Source organism: Lactuca serriola, chromosome 8 (assembly GCF_051521515.1).
Source record: "Lactuca serriola cultivar US96UC23 chromosome 8, Lser_US96UC23_V15, whole genome shotgun sequence".
NCBI classification, from domain to species: Eukaryota; Viridiplantae; Streptophyta; class Magnoliopsida; order Asterales; family Asteraceae; genus Lactuca; species Lactuca serriola.
The window spans coordinates 102,897,082-102,916,476 of NC_136415.1; the positions used below are offsets into that span (position 1 = coordinate 102,897,082).

Genomic DNA, 19,395 nt, shown 5'->3' on the forward strand with positions numbered 1-19,395 from the left:
TTGGTCAGCAAGACATGAGCACGTGAAGAAACATCCCTCCACGTCAGACAACCACCTCATGGCTATGATCGGATCCTAAGTCCCATCGAAGGTCCGGGGATTTGTGTTATTGAAGTCCCGGTACTGAAAAGCTCGCCCTATCCCTATACATATAGTCGCCATGGCTAAAGAGGCTGCAACAGCTGCAATCTCAGTAATGGTTGTGTATATGTCATCAAAATACTCCATCATGGCGGTCTTGATAGACCCAAACTTCTCTGGAATCTGGCCCCGGACAATCTCGACCACCTCCACACGGATGATCTCCCTGACATGATCCTCTATCAATGTTGGCATATCCTAGCCGATAGTCTCGGGCACTGTCGAGGCACCCTGACTGCCCTGTCCTGATCCTGATCCGGATCCAGTTACAAATCGCCTCATAACCACCATACTGAAAATACACCATAAACATATCAAATAATCCGCATAAATAATGGGGAACCAAGTCCAAACTAAACCATAGGGGTTGTTATGAGAATAAGGATCTGATTGCGCAGGGACAAGGTTCGAAAACTCAAACCTTGAGTTAAAGCATATCAATGTCTGCTTCTGATTGATAGTTCCAGTCAAGTCTAGCAAGAACAGTCAAAACTAAATATGAGAGTCAACAAAGTACTTTAAGTATTAAATATGATACTATGAATATGATCAAAGTAAAGACAATAAATGAACACAATGAATGTTTGAAAGAATGATTTTAGAGAAAGGTGCAAGTGAAATAAATGTGAAAATATCTATCTTTGGAGAAAACAACCTGTCTTTTAGTTTGTCATTGAATGCTCCATAAATAGGAGAACAAGTTACATCGTACTAAACAAACACATACATAGGACTGTATAATAGAGTTACTCCTAACACTCTGATTATCTAAGTTGACAAAAGAGACTAAGTCCTATGATACGTTACATCAAACTAAATGACAAAAGTAATTAATACACATGGATAAACTGATATCGAAAGCATACACCAATTCTGATCATCAACTCTTGAACATATCCTTTATTCTGGACACCAATTTGACTTCAAATCACAGGCTGACTCTAGAACACCCTTCACTTTGGAACTGACTGACTTCAGAACATCCAAAAGATAGAGATCGGTAGAGATTCACTTTCAGGTTCCAACAGTTGTGACTTCCTTGCTATGCGTATGGGTCCTGTGCTTTCATTAGCACGGGTCCATACTACCTTCCCTATATACCCATATTTGTCTCAAGTATCATCACAACGCCCTAACAATATACATATGTATGGCTAGTGCTTAATCCTCACTCTTAGAGGAAGGCTAAGTATCTCATGATTGGCCAACTGACCCCGCACAATTCACCCATGAAACTTCCACCATCCCTACAACACTTGTGTATGCCAGTCATACATAACGCTGGACCCTATAGACTTTTGAATACATGGTCCTACCCTAAGCCCTTCATCAAACAAAAACAGGAAATAAGGCCAAACCAAACATTCTCAGGCTATAAGATCTTAATTATGTATAACTATGATGCATACACTAAGCGACTATAGTAAGGATGTCAATTTCATATAAAGAAATCCTAGGCTATCAGGCTATAATCGGGCAATTCTATCATGAAATTCCTGAAGATCCCCAGCCTATCACTAGCATGTTGTTCTAACATATCACAATATCAAATAACTGCATGGTATTTTGGGGTCTACTTACTGGCCCCAACTGATCGTACACTCTGCATCCTCCTTTAATATTTTGAAAACCATTTGAAAATCTTTTCCTTAGTTTGAGACCGGGTTCACACGATTGTTCCTCCAATTCACTCAAACTAAGGCTCTGATAGCAACTATAACACCCATTAAAGGTCAAGTCAATTTAAAACTTTTTCAACCATTCAAAACCATTAAGTTATTAGAAAGTGTTTTCAAAATAGTTTAGACATCAGAGTATCCCAGAAATCAAGATCATAAAAATGTGAGGAGGTGCACGATCACGCCTTCTCCTTCCCGCGGTCATCTGAAGTACCTGAAGAAAAATCCAAAACTGTAAGCCTGAAGCTTAGTGAGTTCCCCCAAAATACCCGCACAACAAGTAACACACATATAATAACAACTTACTATGGGTCCAATCAACCATCGAGTTGGAATGCCCTAGGCCCTCAACCATTAGGCTGGAATGCCAACATACTATGGGTTCAGTCATCCTCGGGATGGTATACCCTCGGCCCATAACCATTGGGTTGGAATGCCCGCATACTACGAGTCAAATCATCATCAGGATGGTACTCATGGCCCACAGTCATCGGGTTGGAATGCCCCGGTCTGTTGGCTCTCGCACAAAGCAGATAACCCTTAACCACCAATCAAACATGTGCATATATATCAGATAATCAAATGACAGTCTATATACAGACAAAATGATCTAACAGACCATAACAACATAATCACATCCTATCTACCAGGATACTGATCTAACATATCTTAATAGCATAATATCATCCTATCTACCAGGATACTAATCTAACAGACCATAACATCATAATAACATCCTATCTACCAGGATACTGATCTAACAGATCATACAATACTCGAGCATATAACATATCAGGATAACAATCCAAAACGGGTCGGCCCTTAGTCAAAGTCAAAGTCAACGGTCTAGTTCAACAGTCAATGTTGACCCAACTCGTCGAGTACAACCTATAGACTCGTCGAGTTCCTTCAGAACTCAGAGAGTCGCGAAAATCAGAGTCGACTCGCCAAGTTGTCTATCCAACTCGTCGAGTCCATGCAACATCCAGAAGGTCGGGAAAAACCCTATCTACTCATCGAGTTTTCTTACTAACTCGTCGAGTTCATGCCGAATCCAGAAAACGGGGAAACCCGTCTCGACTCGTCGAGTTAGCTTATCCAACTCGTCGATTTCATGCAGTCCAATTCTTATCCAGACGATTTCAAGCTACTCCAAAGCTTCAAATGGTAGATCTAGTCTCCTAGGGCATAGTTACCACGTAAAGTTGCAAACTTTACGTGCATGCAAGGTCTTAAAGGCCAAAACCAAGCTAAAGAAGAAGTTTTAGGTAAGGAGAAGGCCATAACCTGCTAAATACTAGAACTTTATGACTATAAGGGGCTAGAGGAGTCCAGATCTGAAGTTACAACTTCAGATCATGCCCAAAACCAGAAATAACTCCACAAAAAACTAGAGATAGCCCTAAACCTTTGCATGAAGAGATCTATCTAGAGAGAAGTCAATGTAACAACTTGTTACCTTCAAGATGATGCTAAGATGAAGTAGAAATCAGATCACAGGGTTTTCCTTGCTCCAAGCTCCTTAGACTTCAAGCTCTCTTCACAAAATCCACCTTCCAAGCTTCTTAACACACAAAAAATGGCGAGTAGACGCGATTAGGGTTTTTTGAGCTCAAGGGGACGGTAAGGGAGGCAGAGGGAGGTTAATGGCCCTTTAAATAGGGTGTAAAATCCTGGAAATTAGGGTTTCATTTTCCAGCTCCTACTCGTCGAGTTTGGGGTCCTCCAACTCGTCGAGTAGACCTCCTAAATCACGCGACCTGATCCGCTTCTACACGACGAGTTAGGTCATCCAACTCATTGAGTAGGTCTAAGAATGTGAATATAAACTTTAATTTTTATACCTAAGAGTCGGGGTGTTACACTTGTCCATGAACACAATTATGGTTATGATTATGGCTTTGGTTTCGATTAAAATAGCCACAACCTTGTCCTTGACCATGGTCACTCCCTCATCCACGCGTATTGTTTCGATCACCATCAGTATTTGTAGCATTTGCTTCAAGAAGTGCTACTGATCCAGTTGGACGAGATTCATGGTTTTTCATCAAGTGCTCATAGTTTTTCTTTACAATAAGCAAGCATATATTCAGTTCAAAATATTTTGTGAACATTTGCAATCGATATTGTTGCATCAGGGTAATGTTTGTTGCATGAAACGTGGAGTAATTTTTCTCCAACATATCTTCATCGGTAACTTCTTGTCCACAATACTTGAGTTTTGAACATATTTTGAACACAGCTGAGCTGTATTCATTTACTTTCTTGAAGTCTTGAAACCTCATTGTTCTCCATTCATCTCTAGCAATTGGAAGTATAAATTCCTTTTGATGATCAAATCTTTCTTTCAAGAGATTCCAAAGAATACTTGGATCAGTACTATCAAGATATTCAAATCTCAACATTTCATCAATATGTGTACGAAGGAAAACTTGTGCTTTCGCCTTGTCGTGTGCCAAACAATTATTAAATTCACATATAACATTTGAGATTCCCATGGTCTCAAGATACATTTTTACATCTATCATCCATGGCGCATGGTTTTTCCCACTAACTTCAAGTGCTGCAAACTCAAGCTTTACAATGTTGGACATATTGTAACTATAGATTTAAATAAAATAACAAGATAAAAATTAAAATCCATTTATTTTAATATGTATTGCACAAAACAGAAGTGGGAGAAGAATCATCTCATACAAGACTTAGAAAGGATAAAATTTATCCGGCATGAGATTGAAAAATATGAAGCTAAGTGTTATGGATATTATAGTTGCGAGAATCACAACTAAATGAATCATTTTGATCTTGATAACCTTGAAAAGTGAAATAATTTACTCTTTTTTGTGGTAGAAATAAATATGATAGTGATGTTATTTATAGTAGAAAAAATAGTTGTTATTTTTTCTGTTTCCAACCTTTGCATATATATATATATATATATATATATATATATATATATATATATATATATATATATATATATATAGGGCTAGGTTAATGTGTTTCTTATGTTTATTGTGTGCTACAATGCACCAATAGAAATTTAGTAAAGTTAAATAACTATTTAATTAATTAAAGATAAATAATAAATAATTTCCATAATTGTATGTATATTAAATGATATCCATATTTATAATTCTTTTTCTATGGAAACTAATTAAATTCGTCATTAATGCCAGTTTTAACATTCTTTCAGAATGAATTCGCATCTAGGTTTTTATGTATGGGCTTGTTTTTTGTTTAATGAATCACTCACTTAAAATACAATAAAGTTGCATTGAATATGAAGAACGAGAGTGTATTCTACTAGAATACACTGTCATTCTGCTAGAATACACTCATTCTTCTAGATACGAATTCATTTTGAAAGAATATTATTGTTGACATTAATGAAGAATTTAATTAGTTTCTATAAAAAGGAATTATAAGTATGGATATCATTTAATATACATATAACTTTTACTAAATTTTTATTGGTGCATTTTAGCACACAATAGATGTGAAAAACATTTGAACCTCTCTCACTCTCTCTCTCTCTCTCTCTCTATATATATATATATATATATATATATATATATATATATATATATATATAGAGAGAGAGAGAGAGAGAGAGAGAGAGAGAGAGGCGTTGTGTATATACATTATATATATGTATATGTATTTTATAAGTCATTTAATAAGACTTCTAATTAGTACATAATTTTTACTTGGTATAATTTTACTAATTAGAAACTAAAATAAATATTAGTAAATGTTTAAATAAAATTATAAAGGATATCTAAAATATAAATATGGATATGTATAAACAAACGTTAGTATACATAAAAATTAGTTGCTTAATTTAAATGTTAGTATACATAAATAAAAATTAGTTTCATAATATAAATGCATAAATAAAAATTACAATACATAAATAATGGTTTGACAATAAATTAATAAATATCATTAGTAGTTAATAATGACTTTTCATAATTCATTATTTGTTTTAAATTGTTTGTTTTAAAATAAATATTTTTTTTATTATTAAGTAATACATACCTTAAGTAGAATATATGTGATTTCAACTTGATTAAAGATTTCGTGTTGATAATGTGTCATAAAATCAACGTAATTAAAATTCAAACTAATAAAACTAAACTAAAACATTATAAAATAAAAGAAGGAGATTTGAGAGGATTTTTGAACACTTAAAAGACTGTATTTAAGAAGGTGTGTTTTTTTCTTTACATTTAATGGGTAGTTATACTACATAACATCTTATTCATACATCATCAAAATAGTAATTCAATAGGTAAAAGAAATTATTCAAGGGGTGAAAATTGTTCATCTACATGCATTATCTAACTCAATAATTTGATGTAATTTTTATAACAATGTTCTTTATATTTTTGTCAAAAAAAACTTATTATATGTAAAGGAAAAATATGCCAAAATGTATATTTCTTTTAGCTATTTTGCAAATATAAGAAATTTTTGTCAACTGCTTCAAAAAAATGTTTATTAGACTAACATTATATCCTTGAATAATTTAATAAACACTTTATAATTTTTTTTTCTTTTCAAATTCAATCACAAACCCTATATAACCATTTCATTGTAACAAGAGTTATATCTCATTGTATATCTATAAAGTTTAAAATTTAAAGGGTGTTTGGTAAAAAAAACTTATTGTTTATTAGCTTATTAGCTAATAAGTAAGTGTGTGGTAATTTATAAAAAAAAATAGTTTAGTAGAGATTTTACACCGAAATAAATTAGTTTTACTAAAATATTTTTTTGACTTACAGTTGTATAAAACCATTAATAAGTTAATAAATTGTTATAATAAGCTTAGTCAAACAACCCTTGGACTTATACACCTTAGACTTACAAACATTGTTCAACATTACAACACTCAAAAACCGAAGGCCCTCATTTGAAAATTAATATAAAGTGAGGAGGGAAGTTGTAGTTAAATTGTATGTTCCATGATAAATAATGGCTCACATGTAACAGAGATCAGGAGCCCTCCGTTGTTTCTAGGGTGGACCAGTTACCAACCGCATTTTGGACGGCGTGTGTGGAGATGGTTATCATCTCAAGACTTCATGCAACCATCGATGGGTCACCTCACCTTATTCAGTTTGGAAATCCTCCCATAGGATAAAAACAGGTTTTTGTATTTATATATATAATTTTAATTTTCTGCTAAGGCTAAACGTTATGGGCGAAGGAAATCATTCCTTGACTTAGGGAAAGGTGGTGAGGGAGCTTATTCCCTCACTCTCTCTTCTATTTCTATTGGTTAATTTTTTTTATCTTTTTTAATACTTATTAAATTATATACTTACTAAAAATTATAAAAAAAATATAGCAAAACTTATGGTTTTTAATTTCCTACAAAATGAGTATAATATTTATAAGAAATATATATTTTTTAAAAAAATAAAAAAAATAGTGAGGGAAGCTTCCAATCCATTCTTTGGGTTTAGGTGAAGGAAATGAAAGTGAAGGGAATGATCTTATGGCACACAAAAAATATGGGAGTTTCCTACCCACACCCTCCTATCTCTACAGTAATCAATGAGTTGTAGATAATTTTGATTCCATTTTAGTAGGGTATTTGGCTAGTGCTAAAAAATTATTTTATGGTTTTTTAGAATAAAACTAATTCAAAAAATTTAAATGGAAAATAATTGAAATTTGGATAAAGATATAAAAAGTTAATACAAGAAATTTGATTTTGAATATAATAATATCATAACAAATTTAGCTTGTGTGAGTCTACATTCTAATTGTGAGGGAATCTGTTGGACTCAAATTGTATACCACGTGTACTCAAATTAGCTAATTAATTAACAAATCATCATATACGATTTTCTATCAGTTTATCAAACAATTTAAATAATATTAATTGTTATTATATGATATTATCCCTACAAATAACAACAAATTACTATCTTTAGGATCAGTACATTGTTGTGTTTATCGTGATTCCTGTTTCTCACACGTGTCAATCGGTATTTGTAACTAAATATTTATTCATGCGATATATCAAGTAAAGTCATATGCATACGTTACACATATCATTCTATATTAGTATAAGATGTGATACAAAAGACGTAACGTGAATTGTTTTGACCGTAGTCCATAAAATGTGCCCTGGCACAAGGTTTCCTTTATAAAATTTAGACAAAATTTCATAAATGGACCTTATGTTTGCAAAAAATAGTAACTTGATGATATCTTTCGTTAGAGTTACACCGGTAGTCTCCTAACGTTTCCAAATCCAACACAGATGGTCCTTGGGTTTAATGTCGTCAACTTATCTCCGTTTGAGACACACACATGGCCCTCCTAAGAGAGCATTTTCATCATTTCATTTGTTACTATCAAAGAAGCTTTCATAATGAAGCCTATACTCATCATTTCTCAGCTGTAAATATCATCCATCAAACTAACCCATTGGCATTCTTATCATCTTTAACCTTTGTTTAGAGTCTTCTCACAATATGCTTTGTATGAGGTAATGAGGGTTTTGCAAAAAATGGTTATAACATAGTGGAACATTTGTTCTCATTACACCAAAACTGATGTGAAGAAGATTTATGGTTCATACCCTCTCAGAATACTCACATTGTGAGATTTTTTTTTAAAAATTTTCTTTTTTTTGGAAAATTCATCCTTTTTTTTTTTAACTCTTTTTAGTTTGATTATTGTAGAAGGCATTCCAAACTACTTCACGATTAGGGTCCATCATGGCGTTTTTTTCTCACGTTCCCCTAAAAGATCGTATATAGATTGGAGAGTCGATCACGTGGATTTCGTTGACAGTGAGGTACTTTCAGTCCACGAGCTCAACATAATGCTACAAAAGGTATGTCAATGGAGAAATAGTGTACTACTATTTTCTCATCCTAGATGTTGACTTAGGGGGTGTTTGGATAGAGAAAAAATAGGTTGCTTATTGCTTATTGCTTAATCCCACCGCAATAAGCAAATTTAAGTGTTTTGATAGGAGTCTTAAAAATCAGCTTATTGCGATAGGAATAAGCCAAATAAGCTGATTTTAATAAGCAATGGGAGAATGCTTATTTCTTATTCCTTATTGCTTATTGGTCATTTTATGGTCAATTAAGTAGGTATGTTGTAGATAACAATATTATTAAAGTGCATGGGTAAGTATAAGGTTGGGGTGTGGGAAATCCCCCCCCCCCCCCCCCCCCCCCAATGTTTGGAAAAATTGGGCATTAATGGACTTATGTTCATTAAAATTTATTTTAGTTTAAAGGTGTACCCTCAACAAAATTATGGTGAGAGTTGCAGGCCCTCAAAAGGTTCCCCTAAACGTAGTTGTTCTTTTGTCTTCAACATCCTTGCACATAAAAACACCAGAAAAATAGAGATGTTATGAGAGACGGTGAAAAACAAGAGAGAAAAAGGGTAAATAAGGTTCAAAGAAGAGTAAGCATTAGAAAAAAAAAGGGAAGGAAAACTAGTGAGACATTAAGTTCCCTTCTTCCTACTTTATTTCTTCTTAGACCATCCGTTATACCCACCACATACCACATATGTGGTGGGTGCCACATCAGCACCACATTTCATTACCACTAACATGGGATACTTACCACTAACACACCACTCCACATCATTATTTTTATTTTTTTTAATTCAAAAATACAATAAAATAACTTTTTTTTAATTCAAAAATACAATAACATTACTTTTTTTTTTAATCCAAAAATTAAAATAAAATTACAATTTTTAAAAGTAAAAAGCATTTATTTTTTTAAAACTATTTTTTCATTAATTATAAAAATAAAATAACAATTTTAAACTACATTACTTAGTTAATCTAGAAAACAAACATTACATTAATAAGAAAACGAACAAACATACATATAAAAATCCTAATCGTCGTTCATGCTATGTTGGTACAAATGTTCCGCGACATCTTCTCGAAGATTGAAACACGTTTTACTGTTATGGATTTCGACAACTCGCTCCAAAAAAGCATTCGTTCCGGGTACGAACTCCTCAATTGGAACGACAACGTCGTTCGGATCATACGTGCAAATCGCTCGACCTTCATTTTCAATAATCATATTATGCATTATAATACATGCTAGGAGCATTCGCTTAATTCTTTCTTTATCCCAAAGTCGTGTAGCATATTTCACTACATGTCATGTTTGCTTAAGGACTCCAAATGCCCTCTCGATATCCTTTCTCGCTGATTCCTGTTTTTTTGTAAACAATTTTGCTTTTTCACTTCGAGGAACTGAGTATGCCTTCATCAATGTAGAATAATCCGGGTATATCCCATCACCAAGGTAGTAACCATATTTGTACGCGTGCCCGTTTACCGTGAACGTCATATCAGGTGCTTTGCCGGTCCAAATATCGTTGAAAAGTGGAGACTGACCAAGAACATTAAGGTCATTGTTGGACCCCGCTACTCCAAAAAAGGCATGCCATATCCACAAATCTTGAGATGCAACAGCTTCTAGGATGATAGTTGGTTCACCTATATCTCCTCGAGTGAACTGACCACGCCATGCAGTTGGACATTTTTCCCAAGCCACATGCGTACAATCTAGACTGCCAAGCATACCGGGAAATCCATGCCTCTCTTCATGAGCCGAATATAATCTCTCAATATCACGTTGAGTAGGTTTACGCAAATATTCTTCGTGAAAAACCTCATAAACACATGCAGAAAACCAATCTACACATTCAACCGCGGTCCTCTCGGATATTTTCAAGTATTCGTTAGATGCATCAAATGCTATACCGTATCCCAAATACCTAAGAGCAGCCGCACATTTTTGTATACTACTAAAACCCATTCTTCCTCTAGCGTCGGGTTTTTGTTTGAAAAAATCATAACGAGATTCTAAAGCATTACTAATACGTAAAAATATAGCCTTATTCAGACGAAAACGACGTTCGAACAAGTCGTCATTATAAAGACAATTATCGGCAAAGTAATCACGTACCAATAAGTCGTGTGCGGCTTGACGATCACGATTGACGACCGTCCTTGTACGCGCTGCATTCGAACTTTCTTCGGCGTGAACGTGTTGCACAACATTGAAGAATGTCTCGACGAATTCTACGTCGTCATCCGAGTCAAAACTTTTTAAAAATTCCATATTTATCGAGGGATCCATAGGTGTAATTGAGTGTAGAATGTATATGTATGTGTATGTGTTTTGGTATTGAGTTTTGTAATTGAGTTTTTATAATTGAGTTTGAAAAAAAAAAAAAGGAACGGCCACAAAATAGCCGTTCAACGGCTCAAAATATTCGACCAATAGCAATCCTCGTTTCATTTCGTTGTCCCGAGCACATTTTGCAACGACCACGGTCGACCACGAACCACCGGGACGGTGTGCACGTCCGTGGTTCGTGGCCAACTAGACCACGGACGTATTCGTGATACCCACACCGATTGGCCTTAGAGGCATGAACAAACCTCCTTCCCTATGGTCTATTGAGTGATGACATGCTCTATAGGGCTACAGCTTGCTGCAACATATGTATTCATGGTTCAAGTTTCAAGTTGTAGTTTCTAACTTTATAAGGTTTTAGTAAAACAAAACCTAAGTAACTGTTATATTTAATTACTTTATTATTAAGTTATGTTTGTAATATATATTAAAGAATTTCGACGAACTTAATTTGATGGTCATTTTTTGTAATCAATTATATTAGAATATATATGGACAATCCATCGATTTTGAAAGTCTTGTGCGAAAAGTTAACATTAGCCTTTAAATATAACTTTTAAAATAAGAAAAAATAATTGATAAATCTATAATTGTTATAAAACAAATCAAAGCAAAAATCATCATTGATTTGTCATTAATATGTCAGTAATCCATCACTGATATGTAACCCGTCATTAATAATAATGTATGTAAAAAAAATTCAGACCCCCTAAATGACACGGACCATGTGCGGTTGTACACCCTGCACTGACCCCCGAAACTAAATTGTCTGTTAAAACTAGGATAATTAAAAGGATTTATGTTTGTTTGAGAGCACTTAAAATGGGTTTGAAGGCTGGGATGAGAGAGTTCCTGGATCTAGAAGGGGTCTTCATAAAAGGGTCCATACCCTAGCCAAATACTAATAGTCCTATGACTTGATTTAAATAATGACATATACCCTATGGGATACTCTGTAGTGGCGAATGAAAACACTAACTCTTGGACGTGGTTCTCAAAATGTCTTGTAGATGATTTGGATCTTACACCAACTTGTAATTTCACCTCTATTACATACAGGAAGAATTAAGGTATAACTTTATCTAGTATTTTACTTTTATTTACTAATCAGTTAAATATGTTTAAATAACCATTGCTAATCAACTAAATAAGTTTAACTGTAAACTAGGGGCTTATACCTGCTACTGTTAAAGTGTTTCCAGCTGCTGAACATAGATATGCATTAGACATATTCAAGAAAATATAAGGTTACATTGGAAAGGAAAAGAATTAACATATTATGTTTGTGCTTATGCATATACATGTGCTTGAAATGTAACATCCTATTTCCAGGTATTCATTTCTGAGATTTAGCTAAATTATTTTTATTTATTTTAACACTAGGTGTGAGACCCATGTATTACATGAGTTTATTAAAAAAACTAAATATAAAATTCTAAACATTTGAAAAGTACGAATTTATAAGAGAAGTGAAAAAATATTGAATTATAAAAGTTAAAGTGTTTTTTTTCTCTTTTAAATTTAAACAAATAATTTAGATAATTAAATATAGAAAATTAATGAATCTTTAAATTGGTAGTTTTGAAATTAGAAAGAAAGTTTATTAATGAAATTGATATGCATTCATTATTGAATGTAAATACTATCTACAATTTAATAAAATGAAAAAACCATAAAATGGCATGTGGAATAAAATTTAATTTAAACTAACCACAAAATTATATGTGGCAAAATAAATGCAATGTGACATGTGGTAAAAAGATCTTTATTTATTAGGGAGGATGAGCCATGGCGTGGCATTAGGGGTGCCACGACATGACACTCATTAATTGAGAAACGCGCATCCACGAAAGGCCACAGTGTGGCAGCCGTTTTGGGCCTAAATGATGGGTTATGAGCACTACATCAATCATATGGTGTACATGCAAACCCTAAATCTTTGGATCTAGTTTGTCTAATATACATGCAATAATCATCCAAAGCTCATAAACCCTAATTTTAGCATACAATAATCGAAATTCACAAAAGAATAGAGTTTAGATCTTACCTTGATTGTTATGTTGCAATAACAATCTAAATCCTTCTTGTAATTGACTTCTAAAAGCCTGGTGCCTCAAATGTTGCACCTCTAATGGAGTCACAAACACCATATGCAACAGGATGAACAAAGAGAGAGGGAGGAGGCACCAAAAAAACATCCTAGAACCCTTAAGGATTACTTCCACACGTTTTTGGGGCCTTATGGCTTCCTTATATAGTTAGGCTATTTGGGTTTTCAACCAGAAAACCCTAATCTGTCTGCTTAGGCCCTAAGCATCCCATGGACTCCCTCCTTAAAGGCCTTGGACGAATTCTTATGGGTTTCCCCATAGATTTCGTCCACTCCAACCTCTATGGAGTCCAATAGCCCATTTATGTAACTAACTTATAATTAAAATATCAGTCCCTTTTATTTAATTAATCTCTTTTTGCCACAAAATTAATTCTTATTAATCTTTGGCAAATATCAATTAAACAATATGATTTCTCCTTTTATATATTATTCATATAATATATTAATAAATCATAATTAATCCTCTTTCTCCTTAATTCATCCTATTAGTTGCTATGGTGAAGGCAACCCAAAAGGACCATGCTCACAATCGGGTCAAGTACATACCAAAATAGTTATGGGCTTAGACACCTAATCCAACACTAAAACCCCTAATTTTGGGATTGGTACCCTATTTAAGGGTGCTAACTCCTAGGGTTGCCTCATTTGGTAGCCTCCACCATCTAAGATTGAACCCCATCTAAACCATAGCCTCTATTTGTGTATTTTGAGTGCCTCAGTTCCATTCTTGTGAAGGTTGAAGGAAGAAGGAGTCATTGTTGTTACTTGTGAGTGTGGTTCTAGCTTAGATCCATCATCTTCATCTCATTTCTGACTTATTAGAGGTAAAAAGTCTCTACCTTGCTCATTATTTCTCAAGATCTAGTTCTAGGTCATTTTATGAGCTTTTGGTCCCAAATCTTCTTGTTATTGGAGTTTGAGTGAACTCTAGAACCTTTGAGTCCATTGTTAGCTTCTTGACCTTGGGGTTGGCTGGAAAGATGGCTTGCATGGCTTATAGAGTGAGTACATACCTTGGTGTTGTCATTAAGAACTTAGAAATTTAGATCTTGTCTTAATGGATAATGTTGGAAACTTTATCCATCAAGACCATGAGGGAAACCAAATATGAGATTTAGAGCTTTTGGGATTGAGGAATAACAACCTAATCCATTAAGTTGTTTGTGCCCAGTGTCCATGGCGTGGCTACTTGTTGCCATAGTGTGACGACTAGTGTTTTCGCGACCATTTATGAAGGTTGATGGAAGAAGGAGTCATTGGTGTTGCTTGTGAGTGTGGTTCTATCTTAGATCCATCATCTTCATCTCATTTATGACTTATTGGAGGTAAAAAGTCTCTACCTTGCTCCTTATTTCTCTAGATCTAGTTCTAGGTCATTTTATGAGCTTTTGGTCCCAAATCTTCTTGTTATTGGAGTTTGAGTGAACTCCAGAACCTTTGAGTCCATTGTTAGCTTCTTGACCTTGGGGTTGGCTGGAAAGATGGCTTGCATGGCTTATAGAGTGAGTACATACCTTGGTGTTGTCATTAAGAACTTAGAAATTTAGATCTTGTCTTAATGGATAATGTTGGAAACTTTATCCATCAAGACCATGAGGGAAACCAGATCTGAGATTTAGAGCTTTTGGGATTGAGGAATAACAGCCTAATCCATTAACTTGTTTGTGCCCAGTGTCCATGGCGTGGCTACTTGTTGCCACAGTGTGACAACTGGTGTTTTTCGCATGGACATTGCCACGACATGGCCAATCGGTGGCCACGACATGGGAATCGGCCGATTGCTCGAATGTGTTGCATTGAAGTGCCCACTATGTGGCTTATAGGTGACCTCGATGTAGAGACCTATTAAAGTTGACTTTGACCATTGACTTTTTTTACTATAGTTGACTTTTGCTCAAACTAGATATTTGAGGGTGTTGACCGAGTAGGTACTTCTCTATTGTTGTTAAGTGTTATGTAGTACCAGTCTTCACCGTGTTAGAGTTGTTATATGTTAGCTGTTTTTCACGAGGTGAGTCTTCTCACTACATTTACTTGGGTGGTATTTATGTTTGTGACCAGATGAGTCTTAATTGTTGATTGTTGTTATACTTGAATTAAATTGTTGATAACTTTAGGATTGCTGATAACCCTTAAAATGTGTTGTAAATCCACAGGGCATGTTGTTAGCCCGCTGGGATTGATGATAATCCCTATAGTTTCTGATAACCCATAATTATTTATTATGTTGTGTTGTATGGATATTTTGGGAAGGACTCGCTAAGATTTGTGCTTACAGTTGTGGATTAAATGTGTTTCAGGTACTTTTGATGATCGCGGGAAGGCGAAGGCTTGATTGTACACTTCAGCTTGTAGATTTTGATGATTTTCACATTTTTGATACTCTGATTTAGGATGATTGTACTTGACATACCTATGATTTTATTTGACTTGGTTCTGTAACACCTTAGGTTTTTCTATATTAGAAATGAAATTTTTTGTTGAAATTTTGGGTTGTTACAAGTTGGTATTAGAGCCCTGGGTTGAGAGAATTGGATGAACACTTGTGGGATTCCAGACTCAAACTAGGGATCTGAAAGTTTTATAAAACTCTTTTTACAAAAATAATGAATTTCAAGGAAAGGAACGAAGGAAGCATGGTGTACAATCAGCCGGAGCTCAAAGCAGTGATCTCCCAAAATATCCATAACTATGTTATATGTTGTATTATAGTTGCTACTGAGCTGATAGAAATGCATGCTAGCTGGTAGGCTAAGGATCCCTCAGGAATTTCAGGATAGAGTTGCCTGAGTTATGTGATGCCTTATAGCCTAGGAGATTTCTTGTGGATGCCTTGCTAGGGTTGAAACTAGGATTGTTGATTGTTTCGTATATACTGCATGGTTGTATATAATTAGGATTTTATAGCCTTAGAATGCTTGGTTTAACCTTAATTCTTGTTCCTTGTCTGTTTGTTGATTTAGGATGGAATCTCTTATTCGAATGTCTATCAAGTCTGGGTTATGTATAATTGGTATATGTGGGACCATTGGTGAGCTTAGTGGAGACTTTTGTGAAACGGAGTTAAGGTTGGGAGGAGCCTAGGATGAGTACCTAGGAGCTGAGATGTAGCATTTTAGAGAACTTTAGTGTGAGCGCATAGCTGAAAAAATAGTGGAGTGATTTTGGTAATTAGGACCTCGGGATGAAGTCTAAGTCAACTACGGATAGGTGTGGAAGTTAGTATGGGCCCATACTACTAAAAGCACATAATCCATATATGATTTAGAAACAATCTCAAGTGTGCTATGGGATTTTCTATAATATCCATAATGTTTGTATGTGTTGTAGCAGGTTTTGACCTTTTTCCTTGTGTATTTCAATACGGTGTTCACTCGAGGTAAATATTCTAGTGGTCCAGAGAGGCAAGGTACTAGTGATGATGAGATCCATAGGATCATTGCCGTAGAGGTGGTCGTGGCGGTTTAGGAAGCTATCCTGGAGGTTTTTGGGTATATCAAGACCACGATGATTGAGATGTTTGATGAGCGTTATGTCGTTGTCATTGAGGTGGCTGCTGTCGCAGCCATCGTAGTTGTTTCCGCCGCAAGACCACATAGGCGTGATTCAATACAGTACCAAGAGTTTAACAAAACTAATCCTCTGGAGTTCGATGGGGTTTAGGACCCAATTGCGGCCATGAAATGGATCACTAATGTTAAAGGATGCTTTTATACTTGCTCTTTTCAGGATGATCTAAGGGTTCGCTTTACGTTGGACCTACTTCGCTTGGGAGCGAAGGACTGGTGGAAGTTTGTGACTACTTGCTACACACCTGTGAAGTGGGCCACAGTGGTATGTGAATGATTTTTTGAGATGTTTCAATAAGAGTATGTTCCTTTGTTGGAGAGGCAGCTTCTTGCTCAGGAGGAACTATTGCTCCAACAGACAACAGAGACGGGGACTGAGATCACCAAGATGTTTCACTGGAGAGCTCTGTTTTTCCTTGAATATGCATCCACTAAGCAGGCAAGGATGACCCGATACTTGAGTATGCTCAAGAAGGATATCAGATAGTTTGTGACGAACTCCCAATACCAATCATTGGATGAGCTGCAGTCCAATGCTAGGAGGAGGGAGATTGAGCTGGAGATACAGACGAGAGAGACTGAGGTGGATATGTAAAGGAGAGATAGGAGGCCATTCCAGTCACGGTTGGCAGCTAAGTGGGTAAAACCCATTGATTCGAGGTCACAAGGTCAGAGGAGACACACTTGCGTCAAATGCGGTAAGGGTCATGAGGGTCCCTATCTGTCGGGGATGGTATGCTACTTGTGCAACAAGGATGGGCACTTTGCGAAGGAGTGTCTAAAGAGTTTGTGAGTCTATTTCAAATGCAACCAGGTGGACCATGTGAAGGTCGGATTTCCACTTCTTGCGTCGAAGACGGTTCAAATTCCTACTCTTGCGACCTTGCATATCAATGATGGGCGTCAGGGGAAGGTTAAGGCCTCGGAGGCTCGGGGTGAGCTTTTTAGTTGACTGCAGAGGAGTCCAGAGCAACACCTGATTTCGTTGCTGGTGTGTGTTTATTTATATTCCTGATGAATTATTTTTGTGTATGCTTATGTTGTGATCTGTTAGGCACTTTCCTTGTGAATTATGTACTTGATTTGGTGCTGGTTGACTCGGGTGCGAGTCGGTGTTTTGTGCAGGCATCATTTTTTTAGAGATTTCAGCAGTGCTCGTGAGGCCCTGTATTGACCCTTAAGGGTCGTTATAGCTGATGATTGCACGGTTTCGGATTCTGAGATATATCAAGATTGTGTATTGGAGGTTTTCGGTGTTGGATTCCCGATTTATCTCAATCCTATTGCGACGGGAGATGTTTGTATGATCACTGGTATGGATTGGTTGAGCCGATTCGGAGCACTGATTCATTGTGAAAAGCAATTAGTGAGGTTCGTAACCCAAGTGGGGGAATATTGACTATTTATGACGAGGGCACCAGTGTTGGTTCTGTTTTTTGTTCCGCCACTAGGACAAGGCAGTCTCTTCATCACAGGTATGCAGGGTATTTAACGTATGAGGTGGATTTGCAGAATAAATATCTAAGAATAGCGAATATTAATATTCATTATGAATAGCGAATATTAATATTCATTATGAATAGCGAATATGAATAGCTAAGAACTAAAATTGTATTAATAGTGAATAGCAAAGATTCTAAGACTTTATTGAATTCTTATACATGTCGAATTTATGTTATGTGAGCCTGCTTAGCTCAGAGGTTAGAGCATCACATTTGTAATGTGATGGTCATCGGTTCGATTCCAATAGTCGGCTTTTCTCTATTTATTTTATTCTATGTTTTACATGATTGATAATGCATCTTTGAAATCAAAGAATATTGAAAAAAATGTTTTCCTCTTTTGGTGAAAGCCCTAGATTTATTATGTGATAGGAATTTCCAACTATCTAACGAAAAGAATCATTTTCTTTTTCTATATATAGAATATAAAGATCTGGTTATTTATCCAACTCATCTCATTATTCTTTAATAGAATAACTAAGTAAATTTTGCTTTATTTAGAATTTAGTTCATTTTTAGTTTAGGTTTATTCTGTAGAATGAAATTTCATCAATAAGACTTAATAATTAAATATAAATAAGGAGTCTTTATGTCGTGTTACCGAGGTCCTCGTTTCAAAAAAATACGCCGCCTGGGGGCTTTACCAGGGCTAACTAATAAAAGGCCCAGAGTTGGAAGTGATCTTAGAAACCAATCGCGTTCCAGGAAAAAAAAAACTCCCAATATCGAATTCGTTTAGAAGAAAAACAAAAATTGCGTTTTCATTATGGTCTTACAGAACGACAATTACTTAAATACGTTCGTATCGCCGGAAAGGCAAAAGGGTCAACAGGTCAGGTTTTACTACAATTACTTGAAATGCGCCTTGATAACATTCTTTTTCGCTTGGGTATGGCTCTGACTATTCCGGGAGCTCACCAATTAGTTAACCATAGACATATTTTAGTCAATGGTCGTATAGTAGATATACCAAGTTATCGTTGCAAACCCCAAGATACTATTGCGGCGAGGGATGAACAAAAATCTAAAGTTCTAATTCAAAATTCTCTCAATTCATCCCCCCATGAGGAATTGTCAAACCATTTGACTCTTCAACCATTCCAATATAAATGATTAGTCAATCAAATAATAGATAGTAAATGGGTCGGTTTGAAAATAAATGAATTGCTAGTTGTA

General features: G+C 35.4%; 2 protein-coding genes and 1 non-coding gene across 3 annotated transcripts; 1 reads left to right on the plus strand and 2 right to left on the minus strand.

The window, feature by feature from the left end:
- Window positions 1–3,772: 3,772 nt before the first annotated feature.
- Window positions 3,773–4,414, minus strand: LOC145067238 (uncharacterized). The gene has a single exon (XM_079014423.1). The coding sequence runs from the start codon at window positions 4,412–4,414 to the stop codon at window positions 3,773–3,775; it is 642 nt and encodes a 213-aa protein (XP_078870549.1).
- Window positions 4,415–9,988: 5,574 nt separating this feature from the next.
- LOC145067239 (uncharacterized) lies at window positions 9,989–10,957 on the minus strand. The gene has a single exon (XM_079014424.1). It carries the CDS (start codon window positions 10,955–10,957, stop codon window positions 9,989–9,991), a length of 969 nt encoding a protein of 322 aa, XP_078870550.1.
- Window positions 10,958–18,400: 7,443 nt separating this feature from the next.
- Window positions 18,401–18,473, plus strand: TRNAT-UGU (transfer RNA threonine (anticodon UGU)). The gene has a single exon. It is a non-coding gene; the product is annotated as a tRNA-Thr (tRNA).
- Window positions 18,474–19,395: the final 922 nt, after the last annotated feature.

Excerpts from the sequence above, each read along its gene's own strand:
- LOC145067238 (XM_079014423.1), bottom strand. The coding sequence starts at position 4,414 with ATGTCCAACATTGTAAAGCTTGAGTTTGCAGCACTTGAAGTTAGTGGG.
- LOC145067239 (XM_079014424.1), bottom strand. The coding sequence starts at position 10,957 with ATGGAATTTTTAAAAAGTTTTGACTCGGATGACGACGTAGAATTCGTC.